The following is a 23,667-nucleotide window of genomic DNA, read 5'->3' on the forward strand; positions in this document are numbered from 1 at the left end:
AAATTGCTTTAGGGGTCATCACCTAATTTCAGTTCTTCATAACCTCTGAGATGAGACTCAGCGTGTTTTCCTTTCAATTCAGCCCTTCTAAATCAGACAAAAACAAGTTTAATTTAGTATCAAGTTCTTCAATATGAAGCCACTCTTTTTGTCCTTTAATTTTTGTTGATAGACAGTCCTGAAAATCCTAGTCCTAGCATATAGCATGTACAGAGAAAAGTCGTTTCAATTGAGCATCTAAAAAGTTGGAGTCATGATATACTACTATACTATCTGTGCATATTGCTTGTTTCCCTCTTTCTGAAACCACATGTATGATATCGCTGCACTATAACTGCACTGCGCATGCGCCGTATTGAAATGGCTCACCACGGCCACCATTTTGCAGTCGTTTTGTAAGCAAGCTGCGTCCATTCGTTCTGCAGCACCAGGAAATAAAGTGTATCAAAAAAGGGATTAATTAAACCTTGAGATAGATATTTTCACGGACGAAACGATGGCTGACCCATCCGCAGACGTGACTCTATCGGAGGGAGCAGAGGTCCGCAGACTGTCGGATCTGAGAGTGATCGATCTGAAGGCCGAGCTGAAGAAACGAAACCTGGACACCACCGGCGTCAAAAGCGTGCTGTCCGAGCGGCTGAAGAAGGTATCCAGACTACTCACTATTTAAACGATTATGAACTCCATTATATCTAATGCACACCAGCCTACAATTCGTTGTTTTGTGAATAAACCCTGTTAATCTGAATGTAAGCTAGGTTAGCTTCACCAACCCATTGACCTGAACGGTGTGCTAGTTAGCATTAGCTAGCATTTGCGCAAACCAGCTCATTAACGGCTCTTTTTATTTGACTTTTTTTTCTTACTTTAAGCTCCTTCTAATGATATACAGTCTATTCAAGTTTACTCTAGTTTTTATTTGTTTTCGTATTGACATGAAATTATACAAAACAATTGATTTAAATTGTGCAAAAGTTAAACATTTTACACAATTCTTAACACCTTCATTATTGAGTGACCACTATAGTTAGTTTCTTCAGTTTTCTCTACGTAATGCCCTCACTTTTGAATTAAGGTGATACACGCTGATGTGTAAACAAAAACAAAACTGCTCCAATCTTTTATTTTATTTTAGGTTTTTACACATTTTCCTTCTTATTTGTGCAGTCTATTAAAGTGTTGGTTTCCCCATAACCAGGCAATCGAGGAAGAGGGTGGAAACCCTGATGAGATTATTCTTGCTCCAGAGTCGATCCCTAAGAAAGCTACTCCTAACGTCAAACGGTCCTCCAAAGGTAAGGTTTGCATGTTGAACACCATTGAACCAGACACTCCTATAACTCTGACGAGAACCACAGTGACGCGTCCTAAAACTCGGAAGTAAGTTAGCATTTTTACCACATCCGGTTCCTTCGATAAAAAGCAATGCAATTTCTCCATAGGATTTTGGAAAATAGCTCCAAATAAGGTCTGTGTTTGACACAAATTAAAGAGACAGATCACGTTTTGTTCTACGACATTAAATACATCAGCAGCTGGTTATTTTTGAAGAGTTTACGTGTCTGAAAAACGATGGTTGTTAACAAGTGGCTGAATAGGACTACAGAAGTTGTCCAGGCCGTTTTACGTCATTACACCGAACATGTAAAACACTCCTCTAAGTTAGTTAGCCCTGTTCTGCTTGAAAGCAAGTCCCTGCCTCCTGCAGACTGTTCAAACAAACGCTTCAACTTGTTCCATTTACAATCTGTATGTTTGAATATGGATCTTAAGTTGGCGTGACGTTGAAGCAGCGACCCTGCTGTAGTTCCTTTATAGCATAACGTTAGCATTTTGCTTCTTGCGACTAGATTTATGCTTAGAAAATTATAAAAGTAGGATAGACATGTGGATATTATCCGGCTGAACAAAACGTGATTCGTCTCTTAAATGTGTTTCAACCACAGACCTTATTCCCAGCTATTTTCCAAAATCCTATGGAGAAATTGCATTGCGTTTTTGACGAATGAACCGGAAGGAGTTTACATCCGGGTTTTAGGACGCGTCACTGCGGTTCTCTATTACCCGCCTTTATTAGTTCCTGTATGAAACTATACTGGAAAGTCCTCTGCTTGCCAAGTGACACATGATACTGTGTAGTGGTATTTCATCATCATATCCACAGCAGGGAAGCATGCATTTACAGCATTGAACATCTTGGTTATCCATATAAAATATAGGTTTTCAAACAGAATGTAAAGTATATGACTGCCTGTACTCATGACTTGCACCATTATGCACATATGTAAACACTAAACAACTTTCATTTGACCCTATACTGTTACATTTTTTTATTTCTTACACTTCTTTACTTTTACGATCACCCTTGTTTCTGTTGCATGCTAATATACCTGAAATTCCCTACAGGGATCAATGGAGGTGTATCTTACAGGGTTCTTACGGTCATTTAAAAACCTGGAAAAGTCATGGAAATTCAAAATGCAAATTCCAGGCCCTGGAGAAGTTATGGAAAACAATATTTTTCCCAAAGTTTTGGAAAAGTCATGGAAATTTAACTAAAGTTGCATCAAATATAATTTATATTTTAGCTAATCGCCGAAATAGTAATACTATAATGATAATAAATGAAACGTAAAATGGCATTTAACTGACAAGGTATTTTGCTGGTGAGAGATTTGAGTTGCGTTGGCGTGTAGAAGCTAGTAAGCCTATTTGATTTGTTTTAGATAGGCACAACATGTGCAGACCTTATTTTCCTGTTCCATGTTCAAATAAACCATTTTCAGTGGTACCGTTGAGAGTAATTTTTCTGGTCATGGAAAGTTAGGTAAAGGTCATGAAAAATCATTGGTGAATAAGTGTATGAACCCTTATCTTATCTAGAGGTAAACTCAAAGTCGAATGGTCCAGATGCAGTTTGTATTTCCGTCTGCTCTGTCTTTGCTTTTTGCAGCACAGAGTTATTACAGTTCTGCAACAGAACAATAGTTTGGAAAATGAAATACACAAGGAGGAAGGGAGAAATATGTTCTCTAGCGGTGGTGGCGAAGTCGATAAGGACTTGTCTTGGCAACTGGAAGGTCACCAGTTCAAGTCCCGGCAAGACCAAGTGCTACCGAGGTGTCCCTGAGCAAGGCACCGTTCCCCACACTGCTGCCCGGGCGCCGTTCAAAATGGCAGCCCACTGCTCCTAACACCAGGATGGGTCAAATGCAGAGAAATAATTTCCCCACGGGGATTAATAAAGTATATCAAATCAAAATATCATCTGAAAGAGCACGTAGTCAAATATAAGCTATTTTTAAAAAGAGACGATTTGAGTCGTCATTCGAAACTGTCAGCAAATCTAGCATTTAAACGGCAGAGTTTTCTATATTTTTGTGTCAAAGTGGCTTAAAGTAGTTTCCCAAAGGCGTTTGTGTTTTCCCTGGGAAGAGTTAAAAGAACATGTAATGAGTAGTTGCCACGCCAGAGTAAAACATATACTTAAGTAGAATTTCAAATGTTTCCCTGGATTTAATTTCCATTTTCAATCAATGTACAGTGTATATTCTCCTAGGCAGGTCCCACCAGTAGTTTAAGTGCTAAGCATGGTCATTTCCCACTATTTAATGAGTTATATTAAGTGGAGTTTAGTAGGAGACTGTAAGAGGGCTGTTCTATAAAGGCAATAGTCATTTAGAGAAGTTGGTATTGAAGTGCATAATGGTGTACGGTCTACCAACTGTGCAAATTATGGTAAATCTGCACTTCTGTGACCCACCGAACATTTCTTTGACACCTGTGAGACATCAAAATGAGCACTTTGACTAAACTAAATCATATTTTCTGCAGATGCAATGCCAGAGAACGATGAACCAGAAGAAAGCACCATGGAGGAAGATTGCAATGTGAGTTGGCTGAACCTATTTTCTCACGCTTAAGCAGTTCTATAACGGGGTGCTTTGCAGAATTGAACCCCCTGCGTAGTTTTTCCGATATTGCTGTTCGGCGTTCTTTATAGACTTCAGCAAATGTCTGTCTTTCTTTCTTTTAAGGAGGAGCATCAGGACGATCATGAGAACATGCAGGAAATGGACATCCTCGACATGAGCATTCTGGATGACACGGAGAATGACACCGGGATACCAGCCAAGGACGATGAGGAGGAAACCGTGAATTCACCCTGTGACGACGACGCGCTTTTGAAAGACGAAAATGAAAACAAGATCTTGGAGTCAGAAGATGAAGCAAAAGCTCCAGAGGTGAGAAATCATACAAAAACAAACTTGTCAACTAATTCTGATATTCTGTCCGTCCAACTGGCAGGTTTTTTTTAATGTGACCGCATTTGTTTGAGCAGGTGGAGGCATCCGAGATGTTAGAGGAGAAGGAGGAATTACTGACTAACTCATCAATCACTATGGTATGTTCCCTCACAAATATCTTCCAGCATGTAAAGCTGGGGAATCTTATGGTGAACCACATTTCACAAACTGTCGCATTAATTACAGGGTGTCCGCGGGGTCTTAAAAAGTAGTACAAGTTGATAAATCAATTTAGCGAAAATTAAGGCTATTAAAAAGTATTAAACGGCGTTTTCCAAGGTATTACATTTTGTAGCTTATGGCACATTTCCACTGCAGCGGAGTAGCCCCGTTTAAGCGTCCTCGGGCTGCCTCGCTGGCCGTCCGAGGCCGTGGCGCATTGCCATTACAGTTTCGGACCTGGGGTAGTTACTATAGCAACGCAGTGTAGGCGAGGCCCCCGTCGAGCTCCCGCTGGATTTGATCATCCCCAATGAGATGTAGGAACGTCGTCATCTCCTCGGTCGACCACGGTGTGCTTTTCTTTGACGTTGCCATTTTTGTAGCTCCTCCGTTTACAAAAATGCTGCAAGCTTGCTTCTAGATATATATGCGACGCTAGGGATGATCTCGCGCGCGATGTTGTGGCGATTCTCTCTGACTAATCAGCAGTCGAGAGTGTTGACGTCACTAGTTCAGCCCTGGCCGGATAGAACCACGATTTTATGGGGCCGGAAAAAGAGGGGGAAAGTACCCGCTAGCCGGTGCTACGCTATATGGAAAGGCCACCAAAAACTGGCCTGGCCGCTTGAGGACGCTTAAACGGGGCTACCCGCTGCAGTGGAAATGCGCCATTATAGTCAATGTGAGGTAAAGTGTGTCGCCAAGGTAACCGGTTAAAACTCCAAGTGGCGATGAGGTCTTAAAATGTACGGAAAGGGTCTTAAAAAAGGTCTTGAAATGAATTACATTTGACTTCAGGATTCCTGCATAAACCCTGAATTAAGAAATCATTCTCTTCTTTCAGGCGGAGGATCCAGATGCAGATGACGTGAAAGACGTAACAGGTACTGTAAGAAAGGGTTTGAGAAAAAAAAGGTGGCGGCATCTTTTTACAGTGTAGAGCTTGGAATGCAAACACTCTGTTTTGTTAGGGGGAGAGACTGGAAGCCCAACGGGAATTGCTGGCTTTGTGTTGAAATGTGGTTAACCATAACTCATACATATTACTGGTCAAATTGATTTAAGATGCCAGTTATCTTCGTGCACTACAAAAAGTAAGTGTGGTTAACAACTCGATGCACATTGACAGCAATTAAACATGGTCAGGGAGGTGTGACAGCAGTCTTTCTAGGTTTGCCACATGAAGACAAAGACAAAGAAGATCCACCAAGACTCACTTTTTAAAGACATGGACTCAGAAATCAGCTGGATATGAACTTGCTGGACTTGAGCTAAAGTTGTTGTCATTACGAATGGACACTGGTTACGTGAAAGGTCGAAAGAAGACGGGACTGCAGCGAGAATCTGCTGCCGCACTGCTGATCTTGTGGCTTTCTTCAGCACTGAACTCTTTGTCTGCTTTGCATCAGGTGAACACTGTGGTGAAAAATGAGTGGCACCCGTTGCTCAGTTGTCCTCCAGCCTTTTGGGTTCTCTTCCAGTCTCTCGTTAGGGTCTGCTTCATCGTTTTAATTCATAGTTTCTAAGGCACAGGCCAGTGGTCATGCCGTTCCTAATCCAGGCCTTGCCAGTTCCTCGTTAACCATTGCTGTGTTTCAGAAGTGATTAAACTCTGTGCCATTCTATTCCTGTTAAATCCGTAGAAAATGAAAAAGTAGCCGGGTCTTGTTTATCTGAGCCACTTAACGAAGATCAGCACCAGAGCCCCGAGACGATCCCCGAAGAAGAGCGAGCTGCCGCGGCCGGAGGGGAAGACAATGTGTCCGACACCGGAGACAAGTCCGAGCAGGCCGCCTCTGGAGACGCGGAGACCGTCCGGGATGTTGTGGAGACCGCCCGGGATGTTGTGGAGACCGTCCGGGATGTTGTCGAGACCGTCCGGGATGTTGTCGAGACCATCCGGGATGTTGTCGAGACCGGCGCCTTAGAGGTTGGGGACGCAGAGAAAGCCCCAGAAGAGACATTTGACTCTGAAAACAAAAGCACGCAGGCTGTTAGTGATAGCGTACAGGGCACTGTGGGAGAAACTGTTGATACAGAAATGGGGGCTAAGGAGGGTGAGGAGGAGGATGAGAAGACAGAAGAGAAAGCCGCCGCGGATTCAGCGTCCACAGTGAAAGAGTCCTCTTCTGTAGAGGGCGATGATCCGAAAAAGAGGTTTGTTGCTTTATGTCTACTAGAAACCAAAATGGCTATCTGTTGCATTGGCTCCTTTGTGCTAGCAAAATTTGGATTGCTCTTTTTGGAGGTAAAAAAAAAAACGTTCTGTGCATTTGTCCGTTTTCATTTGTGATTCTTTACACTCACCGATCTGACTTTATTACCCATTAACAAGTAAAGTATTGGGATTGCCAAATCCATTTATGCACTGTTAAATCCCTGCTCTATGGATCATGATGGGCTGATCACTGTCAGTTTGTATTACACCATAAAACACAACTATAAACATCTGTGTGAGGAGAGATGGCGGGGACCCTCACTGCTGTTTGCTTATTGCTTTTTTTCTTTGCCTCTAGCTCTGAGGAGAAAGATGCCAAGACTGAGACAAAAGATGAGGCAAAAGATGAGACAGGTGAGTGTTGAGTACAGCTGCACTGCTGCCACAACTATAATCATGTTGAATGAGATCATATAATTTCTCATACATATTAAATGGGTAGGGCCAAAATATTCTTTTATATTCTGCCCTTTTAAATTTGATAAATATAGCACTGCTTTCCCTTGCATTTTGTGCTGCATTTTTACAATGTGTTTTTCTGCAAAATGAGACCTTTCTAGACGCAACATTTTAATACAATTGACCCAAATTAAATCAACAGAGCACAGGGTGTCCGTGGGGTCTTAAAAAGTATTGAAAGTTGATAAATCAATTTTAGCGGAATTTAAAGGGGACCTATCATGCTAAATGCACTTTGTGATGTCTTTTATACATATGTGTCCCCGGTGCGTCGGGGGACTCACGCAGCGTCAGAAAATAAAACCCTCTCTCTTTTCCTCCGTACCCAAATCTTTTAAAAACGGGGGAACAACGAGCGGATGCAGATTTGCCGCCGATATGACGTCAAATCGGCGGCGGACCCACAGAAAGTTGCTATCAGAAACAATGCCCGACGTGTTTTGGACGTAATCTGGTCTGTTTACATTAGCAAGCCTCGCTAACACTCTGGAGACTGTACTGTCGAGCACGTGTGTTTTTAAAAAGCAGGACATGAAAAAGGGAACTCACCTTGAGATAAACCCGCAAGAGAAAAAGCTTTTGAGCTCCGTACTGTTTCAGAAATAATCCTTGATGTGGTTTAGAACAGGATGGCATTTTATCACAGCAGAATTTAACTTTATCTCCGGTAGAATTCTGATCAGGCATTAGCTCCGCCTTCTCTTTTTTCTTTTTTTCAAGCTAAGGACCCAAGATCCGCATTTCTCTAACGAGAAGTAAGAGCGGTATGAGGCATGGCTACAGTGGGGGAACTTCACAGACATGTTTTGTATAGGTATAGCCCTACAATATATGTTTCAAATATAGCATGAATTGTCCAAAGAGGTTGTGTTCTACAGTCTGCCTGAATGTAATCATGGCGTAGGTGTGTCGTGTGATTCTGTGGAGTTTATTTCTGGCATCCCGTTGGGTTTGACGTCATCTGAACAGGACGCGCTATCAAGCAGTGAGCGCGCGAAGCTCCGTTTACGCCGGTTGTTAAACAACATCGTTATGGGGAAATGCAAGTCTGCGTCTAAATGGTTGGAAGATAAGGAGGAAGGACAATCAATACTGTATATAGTCAATGTGAGGTAAAGTGTGTCGCCAAGGTAACCAGTTAGAACTCCAAGCGGCGATGAGGTCTTAAAATGTATGAAAAGGTCTTGAACGGCAGGATTCCTGCATACACCCTGTGCTCATGTATTTGTCGTATGTCTGTTTGTAGCCGCTGGAACTGCTGCAGCTAGCAGTAGCAGAAATCTGTGGGTCAGCGGTCTTTCTTCCACTACTAGAGCGACTGATCTGAAGACTCTTTTCAGCAAATATGGCAAGGTAAGTCCAAGCAAACTATTCCTTACCATACCAATTTACACATCACTTTTAATCCATCTAGAATGTGAGGATTTCTTATTTGTTCCTCCTTGTCTTCCCGGTTTCCTGCAGGTTGTTGGAGCGAAGGTGGTGACGAATGCCAAGAGTCCCGGGGCTCGCTGCTATGGTTTTGTCACCATGTCTTCCACTGAGGAGGCCTCAAAGTGCATCGAGCACCTCCACAGGACCGAGCTGCACGGCAGGATGATCTCTGTGGAGCGGGTCAGTGTCAGGAGGAAGACTCTTGATTATAATATTATATTTATATCATTGAGAAAAATAGAACATCAGCGGTTCCCAACCTTTTTCAACTCGGCACCCATTTAAGAATCCAACACGTTCAACCATAAACGATACGGAGGCTAAATAAAGTTCTGATTGGTCGATTCAGAACATGTGACACGTTGTTAATCCAGTAGAACAGACCGCTGTCAAGGACAGTAATGAGCGTTGCTAAGGAGGATCAAGAAAGAGAAAGGAAAAGAGGTTGAAATAAAAAATCTTAATAATGAAATGTTTCCACACAAATCATAATGTTTTGCATATTATTTGGTGGCCTAGATGTTTATTGACTTGTAGGCTCTCCAAACAGCCTGTTCAAGCTTTTCCACAATTAAAATATCACCTTCAAGTCTGTTAGAGAAGTGGATTGTTAGATTTTATAATGTGTCCTTGTTAACATTTTGAATATCCTTCGGGACAGAAGCGACCTCATCAGCTGCCTGAAGACTCATTGTTCACGTTTATTGTATGATACGATTAGTGTGTAACTGAATCTGTTCATTCATCTTCTGAGTTAACTTGTTACTATTTTAATCTTTTAGGCAAAGAATGAGCCTGCGGGGAAGAAGCCAGCGGACAAGACCGACCCCAAGAAGTCTGGCAGTGACAGGAGACACTCCTCTGACTCCAAGTAAGACCGCGTACAAGCTGCTGCATCTTTAAGTGTACTCTATTACCAAATATTCCCCCCTGCCAGCTTGGTATTTTGGTCCGGTGTGTTTTTAAATATCACATGTGCACAGTGGCGGCGCCAGGGGAGAGCTAGGGGGTGCTGAAGCACCCCCCAGGATTGCCAAAGCACCCCTAAGAAATATATTTATTTTTATTTTATTTCCGAAAATTATTATTATTTGTATTAAATTAAATCAGAAAAATTATTGATTACATCAATGCAAATGTGAAACAAATAAATGTTTGACCAAAAACATAAAGCCAACACAGGTGATATGATTAGGCCAATGGCCAGCACCCATTCGATTTTGACCTACCCATAGACTAAATTACTGTGTGACACTTGAGTGACTTCCTGTCACTAGCTTCCTGTTAGCTGGAGCCCCACACACACACATTTGCTAACAGCAAAGTGACAAATGGATCGTTTTTTAGTCCTTAAACGTCCACGTGTGGACACTCAATCAAAACCACCTGAAAGCGAGAGGGATTCTGCACATAATAGGCCTCGTGAGTACAAGTAACTTACTTCTGGGTCTGTTTCATTCAAGCTCTGCTCTGTATGTGTGTGGCACGAGCCATTTTGTGTGCGTGCGCAAGCGAGCGAGAGAGAGAGCTCGCGCACCGGTGGGTATCTACCGGAGATCGTTGTGGTTAGCATCTGGTGCTAGCTAGCCAAGCTAACGGATATAAGGAGCTTTTTCAACAACAAGGTGGAGGGAGAACTCTCTCCTGTCAGACTGAGAGTCTCAGATAACCTCAGCTCAGGTGAAGTAAAGGACTCTCAGTGTTTAGATAGTTAACTTTAGTCTAGTTATCTCAGTGGGTCTCAAACGGTTTGTTTTAAAAGGGGAGTGATTTGTAAAATATCTATACAGAAATAGAAAATCTGTTTACAGTTCTGTTTCATATGTATGTTGAGAGATACTTTATATCCATAAATCTCTTAATGTTGCTCTCAAAGTGCAACAGATTGATGCTTTTAACTTCAATATTTAAAAAAAAAAATCTTCCCGTGGGAGAGGACCCTCCTAGAGGAGGTGAGGTCCACTCCCCACTTGTAAAAATAGCACATTTCATTTCAAACCTTTATTTAACCAGATTGGTCCCATTGAGATCATAGATCTCTTTTTCAAGGGAGACCTGCAGCATATAGATTCCACATGAAACATAAAACAATAAAGGACATTACACATTATATTTACAGGATACATAGTTATAGACATTTACAAGTGCCCATTGTATCGGCAAGCATTTCATTTACCCTAGCTTTAAAAACATGCAGAGGAATGAGATTGCTCAGTTTCAATTCTTGCTGAAGATTGTTCCAAGCAAGTGGAGCTGCGCACATAAAAGCTGTCTTACCGAAGACAGTTCTTGCTCTTGGCACATCTAACAAGACTACATCATGTGACCTCAGACAATAGCTGCTTGCAACTCTCTGTTATCAGAGAGCAGATATAATACGGGAGTTTACCCAACAAAGCTTTATAGATAAACGTGTACTTTACCCCTGCTTACACCTATATGCCGTGAGCTGATTACCGAGCCTTCATTGTAACAGTCGCGGGTACACTGTGTGTGAGTGTTGCAGTAGAAAATGTAACTGTAGCGCTGGTGCATTAATGGGAAACCCTTAATGTTTGAGCACCCTCTATGAAACGTCAAGCTACCCCACAGCACCCCCTAGAGAAAATCTCTGGCGCCGCCACTGCATGTGCATACATTTTTAGCCGGTGGTAACCTACAACCACAGCATTAAGAAGTGTGAAAAAACAAATGTGAAATTCAACTTTATTGGAGAGTGAACTATATTTAATTGTTGTTTGATAGAGCATCGATAAAGCTCACACTGTTCATATTCTCTGTAGAACCGAGGGGAAGGACGGTCAAGTTGAGGGACAAGGAGAAGATGCCAAAGGTAAGAAATCTGCAATAGTTCCAGCTTGTAACTTCGAAGTAACGCCTCTCCAAAACCTTAATTCATATTTTCAATATCAATTGTGTTTGTTTGACAGGGCGAAACGAGAGGACTGTAATTATGGACAAGTCCAAAGGAGAGCCTGTCATCAGTCTGAAAACCAAGAGCAAAGAACGAGTAAGGAAACACTTCCTCACACAATGGCCCTGAAATACAGAACCTCTCATTCATATCTGCTGGACAGATTTGATTTTGACTTCTTAAAAAACGTTTCCTTTCTACTTGTCTTTTCTGCAGAGCTCAAAGAGTCGGGACCGCAAGTCGGCGAGTAAGGAGACGAAAGAAATCCTGTCGTTCGACCAGATCAAGGAGCAGAGAGAGAGGGAGCGACAGAGGCAGCGAGAGAGGGAGATCAGAGAGGTGGAGAGACGCAGAACGTAAGGGTCCTTTAACTAACATTATTAACTTATGAAGATCGTTCGGAAATTATTTTGTACATAGTCGTCTTTCACCGGATTCAAATGTCTCATTTGATTAGGATTTGGTGTATATACCGTGCAACAATAGTAATGCGTCCAAAAGGGTTTTCACTGCTTTAGCTAATGTACCGTACTTTTCGGACTATAAGCCGCGACTTTTCCCCCCATTTTTTGTGTACAGCTAACGGCCACTAGGGAACCTCCTAAATCTATGGATTTTACAGGTCAAATTAACCACCTTTAACTCTATGGGCTCTATGACCGGTCCGCGCCCGCCACCTTTAAGCGGCGGGCTCCAGCAGGAAAAGCTGGAGGCCGGAAAAGAGCGAGACAGGCAGCGCGCCAAAGTAAAAGTGGAACCGAGAGACAGAACGAGAGCAAGACAGACGGACAATTTAGCTGCTGCGGCTCATATGCAGGTGCGCTTTATAGTCCGAAAAGTACGGTAGTTTATCCAGCTGCCGCACCAGGATACTTGGAGACTGAAGTTGAGCAGAGCTGGAAAAAGATGGAGAAGAACTCCAGTTACATAATCACCAGACATTTGCACTAGTTTATTTTGACAGTTTCTTAAAAGAAAAATTAGCAAAACAAGTCTTGGGATATACTCTAAATACGATAATACCTTAAGGTCAGATCAAGTCTGAAATGTGACTTGCAGCTCCATGGTGTAACATCAACGTGGGCTGGTGGTGACGTCACGCCGTGTCACGTGACTTGAATTTTGAATTGCGCCGTCCCTTATCCTATCTCTTAACGTCTCCCTGAGGGACACCCCTCCTTGCATGGTCCTTGGAAGATGAGGCGGTGTTTTGTTTTTTTCCGGCACAGGAACACGGCGAAAAGAATCCCACCAGACTCCTCTGATGTCCTCGTCCTTTTTCCTTTTCGTCATTTCAAGCGATTAAAAACTCGATCTTCTCTCAAATTATTTATTTTTTGGACACCCTCGTCTCGAGTTCAGGGCGTTCCGAGTCGAATAAGAGCGTCAAATGACAGCGAGGCGCCCTCCTGGCGGAAACGCTGCTGAAGCACAAAGGATGCTTCAGTCTGACTTCATTGAATCTCCCATTAGATGGTAGCAGTTCATATTCGCTGTTCAGAACATGGTTTGGGTCAGAGATGAACAAATGCGTCTGATATATACTTCAAAAACATGCATGTATTATATAATATTACACGCCTCCTTTCAGCGATCGGGACCGTGACACCCGTCCGGACCGCGAGCGCGAGAGGATCCGTCTGTTCCGAGAGAAAGAGGAGAGGAAACACTTGCTCCGGAAGAGGGACTATCTGGAGGTACTGTCAGATTACTGATTTATTTATTTGCTGTTCTCCCATCATAACTGTCCATTTTCTCATCATCAGCCTTACTTTCTCGAGTTTCAGGTTGATAAACTCACTGAACGGTTTAACCCTCAGGTTGAGAAGCAGCGCCTGGACGCGGAGCGCATGGAGCGTCAGTTCCTGGAGCGAGAGAGGCTTCGCATCGAGTACGAGAGGCGGCGCGAGCAGGAGCGCATCATGAGGGAGAGGGACGAGCTGCGGCGACAGCAGGAGCAGCTGCGCTTCGAGCAGGACCGCCGCTCCCTCAAGAGACCCTACGACATCGACAGCAGGTACATTGTGGCGGCACACTCATTCTTAAAGGCTTATATGTGTCATAAAACATTGTGGAGCTGCAGAGTAATCCCAGTTTACAACATGCCAATGAATGCAGAAGTGATCAAATATCATGAATAGTTAGTTATTTTTCCCCAATTGTTAAGCAAGGTAAGTTTATTTATACAGCACCTTTCAACCCAAGGTAATGAAAGACATTAAGAAACGTATCATGAAATAGCATTTAAAAACACTCATTTAAAAGCAAAGAGAATTAAACATAAACGACAAAGGTACATGAATAAAAGTTACAGTGCAGTGTGAGATATGAAAAGTCTTCAGCCTGGATTTAAAGTAGTGACCCGGGACTCCTACTTGAAAGACTACGGAGGGATAGGGTCTGCAAAATGTGTATTTTATTTTGGGGATTGACCGGATGCTCTGACCGGTCCAACGCCTCGCGTCGAAAATAAACTTGCATCCTATTTTGAGCGGAGCCCAGCGCCGAGACGCTTCTGGGCAGTAACGCGTATTCTGGTGGAATAGCACCCATTGTCTAGAGCAGTGGTTCCCAAACTTTTTGTGCCCAAGGCACACCAAAGGACAAGTCAAAATCTCAAGGCACACCTATTGTGCAAAATAGCCCTGATAACACGTGTTATCACTCATATGTAAAATATCTGTAAATGTGCATAATTATTTACAAGACAACTATATTACTCATGAAATATTTATTAACGAAATATTTCAGAAATGAATTTGAAACGTTATCAAATTAGGCTTCATCAAAGCAGCAACACACTCATTTAAACCAGACAGGTCACAACATTAAAAATGAGACAAAGGAAATTCAGCACAGATAACTGTCAATGCAAGGAAGCTGCATTGTCCATGGTCCTGAACTACAAATTATAAATGTAACATTTCAGCAGAGTCGTTACTAAAAAAAAGTAATATATTACATATTACATATTACTTAAGTATTACACTACTTCGTTACTCTCTACATAAAGTAACTCGTTACTTTACTCGCAGGGCCGGCCCGCCCCTCCCTGCAGGCAGATCACGCAGACTGCTAAAGTTTCAAATGTTCTCTTTAGTTCAGTTTCCATCCTGAATGTTTTCCTATCTGACCGTGGCTGTCCTCTGTCTCCTGCTATCTGACCGTGGCTGTCCTCTGTCTCCTGCTATCTGTATATTTTGCGCAGTCTATCTCTGCTCACGCTGTTGCGTCGGCGTGTTCTCCTGCGTGTTGGCCATGTGTTGCACTGGAACCAGACACCGCAAAGACTTCAGCCGAGCACGTACGAACTGCGCATGCGTGAGTGGCAATAACTCTCCTTACCAGCAGGCGGCGGTAGTGTGTATTCGTCATTCAAAACAGGCAACAACCGGAAGACAGAGAAGAAGAACAGACTGTGATATAAACAAACACATAGCGTGTGCGGTAGCTCCACCTTAGCATGTGTTCTTTGCAGGTGCTTGTTGAGGTTTGACGTGGTGTTTACAGCAGTGGATAACAGCTTCTGGCCTGGACACAGTTTGCACCTCACCGTCACATTCCTGTCTATTCTTCGGATGAACTCAAAATAATGGGCATACGTCCTCCACCCCTCGAGAGTTATCGCTGACTCAGCCATGTTTATGCAGCACTGCAGGTGGAGATGTGGACGCGCAAGTCGCGCAGATTACGTACATATAAACCTACAAAGTACTGATATAGTAAATAAAAAAATAATTATTTTTATGTAGTTGTATATTGCAATAATAACGTATGGTTGTCACAAAATCCCACGGCACACCCGGACTTGCCTCACGGCACACCAGTGTGCCGCGGCACACCGTTTGGGAACCACTGGTCTAGAGTGGCCGCGACCTTTGCGAGCGGCGACGGACCCGGTAATCTAGGGGTTGGTGAGGACTCGCCCTAAGATGTAATATAACACATTTCCGATAATAAGGTTTGGAGCTTCACTACTTCTGTATGTACTGTATATATTAAATCCTTTATTTGTCGCAAAATAAGGGACATTTTTGTACGTTGATACATACAACAAGGGCACAGTGCAGATGTCAGGCATAAATAGTAGGTTAGTATATTTAATAGAAGCGGAAAACACGTGTTATAAATCAAATAAGTATTCTGTCCTAGTGAAAATAGCAGCATGATAAGTTTCCCTGCTCCTCTCTCAGGAAGGAGGACTGGCCTGAGAAGCGCATTGCTCTGGACGACCGCTACAGCCGCTCGGAGTTCGGCCGTCAGGACCGTTATCAGGACTTTGACCACAGAGACCGGGGCCGTTACCAAGAAGACACGGTGCTGGACAGGCGGGACAACCCTCGCAGCACCGCGGACAGAGATGGTCAGGTAAGAAGTGTCGAAACCCGTCTCTCTCTAAAGTTTAGATGAAACTCATGCACTACGGTTGAAGACATATTTCCCCCCTAAGACTCTGTCTCTTCTCGTCCCCGTTACCTAACATGCAGTTTTTCCTCTCATGCTTCTTTGAGGAACAATCAATCCAAAACCTATTTTTATTTGATTGAATGCAGTATATGGTTGACGCATAACGAAAAATGTATCAAAACATCATATTTATCCAGCCGTATGTTCACTACTTTTGTAAACCAATGTTTTTACATAGTTTTGCTTTAAAACATGACTTGTATTTACTTCGGTTCATCAAGAACTGTTATACTTAACTTCCCTTGGCGGCATGAAAGAAAAAAAATTCTACGCAACATTAAAAAAAATATTTTTTGTGGATGAAATATTCTTTTTTTAAAGGTGTGTGTGTGTGTGTGTGTGTGTGTGTGTGTGTGTGTGTGTGTGTGTGTGTGTGTGTGTGTGTGTGTGTGTGTGTGTGTGTGTGTGTGTGTGTGTGGTGTGTGTGTGTGTGTGTGTGTGTGTGTGTGTGTGTGTGTGTGTGTGTGTGTGTGTGTGTGTGTGTGTGTGTGTGTGTGTGTGTGTTGTGTGTGTGTGTGTGTGTGTGTGTGTGTGTGTGTGTGTGTGTGTGTGTGTGTGTGTGTGTGTGTCTAATATGTACTAAGTGAATTCTAACCTTCCCGTGTTTCTTCGTTCAGCACTTCTCAGACCGACACGGCAGAGAGGGCCGAGACTCCTGGAGCGGAGGTTTCGATAAACGCATCAACCCCAGGTGAGACTCGGACTGAGCTGCCACTACATTTAACATGAAGCCGTGTCCAGCGCTGACATCTTCATCATTGGTTAAAATTATTTTGTCTTTTAGAGAGGGAGGTCGAGACTGGGACTCTAGCAGGAAGGGGGATGGAGACAGAACATGGCAAAGTATGCTTGGTTTTTCTTTTGTGTGTGATGACTGTAATACTAGTTAATTTAAATATTAGGGTAGGAGCGCTTCCTTTCATCAAATAAAGTTAGTTTGAACTACATTTATGTAACTCTAATAGCTACCGTACTTTTCGGACTATAAGCCGCGACTTTTTCCCCCATTTTTTTTGTACAGCTAACGGCCACTAGGGGACCTCCTAAATCTATGGATTTTACAGGTAAAATTAACCACCTTTAGCTCTATGACCGGTCCGCGGAAAGGCTGGAGGCCGGAAAAGAGTGAGACAGGTCGCGCGCCAAAGTGAAAGTGGAACCGAGAGACAGAACGAGAGCAAGACAGACGGACAATTTAGCTGCTGCGGCTTATATGCAGGTGCGCTTTATAGTCCGACAAGTACGCTACATTCTATCTGGTGCATATAAAAACACAAGATATGCTTTTGTGACGGTCCTGTTCTCTCTGATATCCAAAGCAGCCTCTCTAAAATACGATTAAAATGCCTTTGTTTTCATGGCAAAGACCTTGAAAACAAACAGTTTTGTTTTTTTTACAGCTGACATGACTTTGCCATAAAAATATTGTTTTTGTTTAAAAAGATCTTGCCATTTGGTGAGTACTTCAGACATGGGCTTCTTTTTCTTGGTATGATTGGGAATCTACAGTTTAGTTTATTGAAATTGTACATTGACGATAAAGGTTTCCATACATGACCTGTAATGTACATTTTGGAGAATAGTTGTTTGCCTTCCTAGGATAAGAGTGGAGGATGAGGAGTGTAGGAGCAGGCAGAAGGAAAGTGGTGCAACATGTCCATAAACTTTAGATTGAATTCTACTCAAAGGCTTTATAGGCGGATGTTTAACTCTGTTCTAACCATCTGATGTTTTGCTTTTTGCTCCAGATAGAGACGGAGCCATCCCGGGCCAGAGCCACATCGCACGGGGAGGAATGGCCAGGTGAGCAAAGGAGTTGTACCTCCTTTTGGAGGTTATCAATCAATAGCAAGCACTCTAATTGTTGTAACGGCGACATAAGTACTACCGTTTTTACTGAGGTAAAATTGTAAAGCACTGGAATGTAGAAAAAATAATTACACAATGAGATTTCCGTTAAATAATCATCTCTAAAATGGATTTAATTACTTTGTGGATAAAGAGAAATGATGAAAAATAGAAAATGTCATCCTCTTACTAAACTGCTACTGTAAAAAAGAAAAGAAAAAGACAACACTTGTGCCACATTATGACAATATACAAAACCTAACAATATCTAGTCTGATATCTGGAGTTCGATATATTGCCCTGCCATAATATTGGCTTTGTAGTCGAGAATAAATTGAAAAAGGTCAAATATGAGCTCCTCAAAATTGTATTTCATGAAAAAAGGTAGTAAATGTCCTTCATTACTTTCCCCTCCTGGAACAGTGTATTGATTGTGTCTTCTTCTGTGGTTTTATTCCAGCAGCCGCGGAAGCTACATGAACACGAACACGGGCACGTCTCAGTCTCTGTCCGGTGCTCTGAACCGACAGAACCAGCTGATGCAGGGGGGGGGGTTGCAGGGCGGGGCGTTCGGACGGCGCTATTGATGTAAAAAAAAAGTGGGACTGTTTCACGAGGTCACACCTGGAACCATGTGACACTCTTGTTTTGTACATTTAAAAAAATAAATAAAAAAATCAGGAATTCTTTTTTGACACGATTCCAAGCAATTTTTCATGGAGACTTAATTTTCTCTTTTCTTTTTTGTGATGTAGGGCCTTGTATTTATCATCCAGTCCAACCTGAAGTGTGTGTGTGTGTGTGTGACACTACGTGCTGATTAAGTAAATTGTCCTGAATTCAGACGTTTTGTAGACCTCTGGGTTGACGGACCTCCGTTTGTGTCCGAGGCAATGTGGAAGATTTTCATTAAATTAGCAATTAATTTGTTCATAGCTTGAGGGTCATCATTTTTTTTTTTTTAAACATGTTTAGTGTTGCTGAATAAAATGTTTTTAGAGTAAAGTCACATTCAGAATTTTTCAATCGGTGCTTTATTTTGTTCTTTGGTTTGTGTGACTGTTGGATGATGATCACAATCTATTGATTACGATCTGTTATAAAGTCTACTATGGACGATGTCTCACACCACTGTTTCTGTAACGGAAATGTTATTTTTTTGGGATAAAAGTATAATGTTTTGTCTGTTGGGTTCATTTTATTGCCAGCTGCTGGTGACGAGTGTAAAAAAACACAACTTGGCTCTCATCAATAAAAGATTTGTCATCTTTTTGGAGTGTTGCTTCTTCAACAAATCATCCCTGACTCACATCTATTTATACAAGTATTATTGCAGAGTATGAATAAATGAATATAAACAGGTTAAAGATGTAATGCTAGACTTATATTGAGTTGACGAAAGGAGAAGCAATCACTTGTGATGAGTTTTTGATTAGTTTATCTATTAATCAACTGTCACAAAAAACAGTAAATGGGGCAGCTTTAGCCGACATTAGGCGCTTTCACACCAAGTACTTTGTTCATCAGAACTCTTAAATTCTGATGAACTAAAGAGCAGATCGCGTTCACACCGGAATAAATCCCTGAGGGTGGATTAGACAAATTATCCCGCCCCTACATTTTGCCGCCTCTGTTGCCTAGCAACCAGTTCTTTTGAAGACTGGATGGAGAACGAATTTGCCAGAGAAGTGACTTTGCTGCCGTTAATTATGTTCATGGAATATGTGGTTCCAAGAACAAAGTACAGGCAAGTCCTGTACTTTAGATTAAGAGAAGACCATTTCCAGGTAAGAAAAGGATAGTTTAAAGGTGGGGTAGGTACATTTGAGAAACCGGCTCGAGTTCGCTAGAATTTGAAAATACACAACCGGAGAAAATCTGCCACTTCCTTATAGAGCCCCTCCTCCAACACACACGAACGCGCACATGACCAATGAGGGCACGAGGTAAGTTTGAAATCCCATTTCATTTTGACAATATAATACATGTTTAAAATGTCATTACTGAGATTCATAATGTGGAATAACCATGTATCTAATATATTATATATAATGTGGAACTAACCCACCAAAATACATGATTGGTCCCATCTCACCATGTTCAAATCACATATCAAAACTCCACTCTTCATAACTGCTTTATTGTCAATAAAGTTGTGTTTTATGTATTAAAAGTGGGTTGCTTTAATGAGGTATTGTGAATTTTGACTCTTTAAAGTGTTGAGTATGTTAAAACGCTATACAAATAATATGTATTATTTTAGATACAACATACACTGACAAATAAGCAATTTACACAGAATTCTCTATTGCCCTTTTTCCTCCACCTTTTCTTATAGCCCAGACCCCTTTACTGCAGGATGAATCTGACCGTCCCTGTCCTGGACAGGTTCTTTCATGACCAGGACACACGGCCAGATTTTCGGCTGAGCAGGGAGTCCCTGGACGCGCTGCTGGACCTCCTGGGTCAGGAACGGAGACACGGATGGGGTGCCACCATCGAGACCCTGGTGTTCCTCTTCTGGCTGGCATGTGGGACATCCTACAGGGTGGTCTCCAGAGCGTTTGGGATGCCTCGATCCACTGTTCACCGGATTGTCCACAGGGTCACTGAGGAGGTGGTGGCCATTCACCTCTCCAGGACAGCAGAAGACCTCGAGGCTGTGTCGCGTGGGTTCGCAGGGCTGGCCAGACACAGAGCCTTCAGAAAAGCTGCTGGAGCAATCGACGGCTGCCATGTCCGCATCGTGCCACCAAGCGGCCCTGATGGTCACTGTTATAGAAATAGGAAGCTTTTTCCTTCTATAATTCTGCAGGCAGTTTGTGACCATCAGGGCCGCTTCATTGACACGTATGGGCCGGCCTGTTGAGTGCTCCGCCACAGTCCACTGTACCGGCACTCTACCCTCCTCCAGGGCAGTACATCCTCGCAGACGGGGGGTACCCCTGCCTCCAACATCCACTCCCCCTCATCACTCCGCACAGACAGCCGCTGCAAGGTGTGGGACCCCAGCGCTTTAACAGCCATCACTCCCGGGCACGCTCTATCATCGAGCATGCCTTCGGGATGATGAAGACCCGCTTTCGGAGCATCTTCCTCAAAGCACTGGAGGTGCACCACACCTTCGTTCCTCAGAAATGTATTCACTCAACAGGATTTTGTATAATACTGATAAACAGTTGAATGACCTAACATGACTTATTTTCTGGGGTTATAACATATTTTTGCTATTTCAGGTCATTACAGCATGTGCTATAATGCACAATATCTGCATCGGGGGCCGGTGACATCATGGCCCCCGATGCAGATATTGTTGAGGACGTGGCGGAGGATGAGTTGGAGGCAGTCAGTGGTGCCCCTTGGCGGGACCAACTGTGTGCTGAGGTGTCTGCCCTGGAGGAGGTTCCCATGGACCACCAATATATAAAAGGTATGTAAACCAATTGTAGAGCAGACATTTGTTTAAAATCATTTAGCAAATGTGTCTTTATTCATCTTTTGTTATTCTCTTTTTCTGAAAACATCTTTGTGACATGGCAGCCGTCGATTGCGTCCGCCCTGCAAACCCACGCAATGGACAATTCGGTGGACAGTGCAGAGAAGTAGCTCTGGAGACCTCCCAAGAGGATGCCCCACCATCAGAGGACACCAGGGTCCTAAGTGTGGCAGCCCATCCAGGTCCAGCAGCACCACCTGGGACTCCCTGCTCAGCCTGAATGTATATAGTTCAACTGTTGTGTTTTATGCTGTTGTGTTTTATGCAGTTAATAAAAAATAGAAATCATTTTTTTCAGTTGATTACATTATTTATTGTTGTGATAAACATTTATTTGTCCACAATTTTCTCCAGTATGGAAAACAGTCGGTCCATCGTCTCCCTATTCTCTTGGGCTCTCCTCTCCTCGTCCTGATGGAGGGCCTCTGTCCTAATACCTCATCCATTTGGACACACACACACACACACACACACACACACACACACACACACACACACACACACACACACACACACACACACACACACACACACACACACACACACACACACACACACACACACACACACACACACACACACACACACACACACACACACACACACACACACTTCTTCTTCTTAAGGTTGTCCCACTTGTTCTTCGCCTGCAGGGGAGACACCTTCCCCTGCAGGCCCATTTCTTCCAAAATCTTCCTACTCACAGAAATAATAGAAGAAGAAATTAACTATTATGAACAATACCTCAAAAATGCTAAATTTGGAAAAACTGACACTGCAAGACACACACAAATAATTAATAAAATATTTGCTTAATGCTCAAAAGGCCGAGACATCACTACAGAAAAATACAATGAAAAACATTGGGTATTGCTGCATTTAATTGTTGTTTTCTTGGGAGGGGTTTTTATAAAATGAGGGATAATTGATAAGAGTAGGAATGATACCATTAGGCGCGTTCACACTGCGGTACTTTTCCCACAAAGGTTCATGCGAACTTAGTTCATGATCGCGTTCACACCAAAAAGAGCCGGTACTAAAATTAGTTCATGCGAACCTTTTTACCCCCTCGAAAGTCCCTGCTATGCCCCTTTCACACCAGCGCTTTTTCAGCTCCGGCTCGGAGCTGGAGCCTGAAAAGCGCCGGTTTTTCCTGTTCACACCGCGCCGGCTCTTAGCTCCGGAATCGGGTTCACTTCGGCCATGTCACTACCCGATCTGCCGCCCTGCCCTATCTGCAGTGCAGATAACACCCGGGCCGTTTCTCAATCTCGAGGATGGCTTCCAAGCCAATATTTCAAGGATGCTACGTCATCGAGTGCCGCCGAAGGACTGTTCCAAGCTCCAGCATACTTGGAATTAAACCGAGGCCGCGTCCTTGGTTTGGGGGAAATTTCGAGGCTGCACATGGGTAGACTTCGCGTCCTTAAAATCCCCACAATGCTTTGAGCACGGACCAATTTCAAAAACCCTTGCGGAGAATGGCTGAACCGATGCAGCACACATTTAAATGTAAGTATGTAGTGGCGTATGCCACTATGTCTATGCGTAGAACATGTACATATGTTACTTTGTTACATTTGTTTGTTATCACCAAAAATGTGTTCCGTGAAAGAAAAGCAAGTTCATAATTAGATAGACATCGTGAGGTATTTATTTTCGGTACAGTTTATGTTGAAACCGTTAGAGAGAGTGGCACACTTGTTAGTCTGTTCCATTCTTCTTCGTTCTCCGAAGCCATGGCTTGGAAGTATACTTGCTTCGTTTCTGAAGGAAGTGACTTGGAAGTACGCGACTACCAAGCCAGCATCCTCGCGATTGAGAAACACCCCCTGTCACTACCTGATCTGCCGCCCTGCCCCATCTGCAGTGCAGATAACACCCGGGGTGTTTCTCAATCTCGAGTAAAGCCGCTCCAGAGCCACTATTTCAAGCACACTACGTCATCGAGTGCCGCCGAAGGACTGTTCCAATGTCCAGCATACTTGGAAATCTACCGAGCCCGGCGTACTTCGTTTGGAGACATTTCGAGGCTGAACATGTGTAGACTCCGCGGTCTTAAAATCCCCACAATGCTTTGCGCACAGACCAATTTCCCCAAATCTGTGGCGGAAAATGTAAGGCGGGGCCTCTCATATGACACACACCTGCACACTTGCTAGCCTGTTCCACTCTTTGTTTTCCGAATGCCAGGAAGTATTCTTGCCTCGCTTCTGAAGCAAGATGCTCGGAAGACATGTGCTACCAAGCAAGCGTACTCGAGATTGAGAAACACCCATGGGTATACTGCCACCCGAAGTCTGTTGGGTGCAGAATTCCAGAAAAGACAGACAACTCCTAAGTTGAACTATTTATTGTA

At 43.1% G+C, this 23,667-nt stretch overlaps 1 protein-coding gene and 1 long non-coding RNA gene across 7 annotated transcripts; both read left to right on the forward strand.

Annotated features, from left to right (window-relative positions):
• The first annotated feature begins 370 nt into the window (after positions 1–370).
• safb (scaffold attachment factor B) lies at positions 371–19,083 on the forward strand. 6 transcript variants are annotated; one of them, XM_034080880.2, is made up of 21 exons: positions 371–649; positions 1,202–1,298; positions 3,838–3,893; positions 4,041–4,247; positions 4,346–4,408; positions 5,317–5,356; positions 6,116–6,629; positions 6,989–7,044; positions 8,396–8,502; positions 8,614–8,763; positions 9,366–9,454; positions 11,367–11,416; positions 11,514–11,593; positions 11,714–11,853; positions 13,089–13,194; positions 13,285–13,514; positions 15,691–15,865; positions 16,582–16,655; positions 16,749–16,807; positions 17,713–17,767; positions 18,273–19,083. In XM_034080880.2, the coding sequence occupies exons 1-21, from the start codon at positions 497–499 to the stop codon at positions 18,397–18,399; spliced, it is 2,628 nt and encodes an 875-aa protein (XP_033936771.1). In that variant the 5' UTR covers positions 371–496; the 3' UTR covers positions 18,400–19,083. The 6 variants fall into 6 exon arrangements, 4 of the variants coding, with proteins under 4 accessions (XP_033936771.1, XP_033936772.1, XP_033936773.1 ...); XM_034080881.2 differs by having other exon boundaries at positions 18,276–19,083; XM_034080882.1 differs by having other exon boundaries at positions 13,318–13,514.
• Positions 19,084–20,192: 1,109 nt separating this feature from the next.
• LOC139433736 (uncharacterized) lies at positions 20,193–21,596 on the forward strand. Its single transcript, XR_011643123.1, has 3 exons — positions 20,193–20,923; positions 21,049–21,242; positions 21,353–21,596. It is a non-coding gene; the product is annotated as an uncharacterized lncRNA (long non-coding RNA).
• Positions 21,597–23,667: the final 2,071 nt, after the last annotated feature.

This window comes from Pseudochaenichthys georgianus, chromosome 4 (assembly GCF_902827115.2).
Source record: "Pseudochaenichthys georgianus chromosome 4, fPseGeo1.2, whole genome shotgun sequence".
Taxonomy (NCBI): Eukaryota; Metazoa; Chordata; class Actinopteri; order Perciformes; family Channichthyidae; genus Pseudochaenichthys; species Pseudochaenichthys georgianus.

What these genes read in the sequence shown, in the direction of transcription:
- safb (XM_034080880.2), top strand. Translation starts at nt 497, where the DNA reads ATGGCTGACCCATCCGCAGACGTGACTCTATCGGAGGGAGCAGAGGTC. An exon ending in CCATGGAGGAAGATTGCAAT is followed by an intron (nt 3,894 to 4,040) that starts GTGAGTTGGCTG and finishes CTTTCTTTTAAG; the next exon opens with GAGGAGCATCAGGACGATCA. An exon ending in CCGCGGACAGAGATGGTCAG is followed by an intron (nt 15,866 to 16,581) that starts GTAAGAAGTGTC and finishes TTCTTCGTTCAG; the next exon opens with CACTTCTCAGACCGACACGG.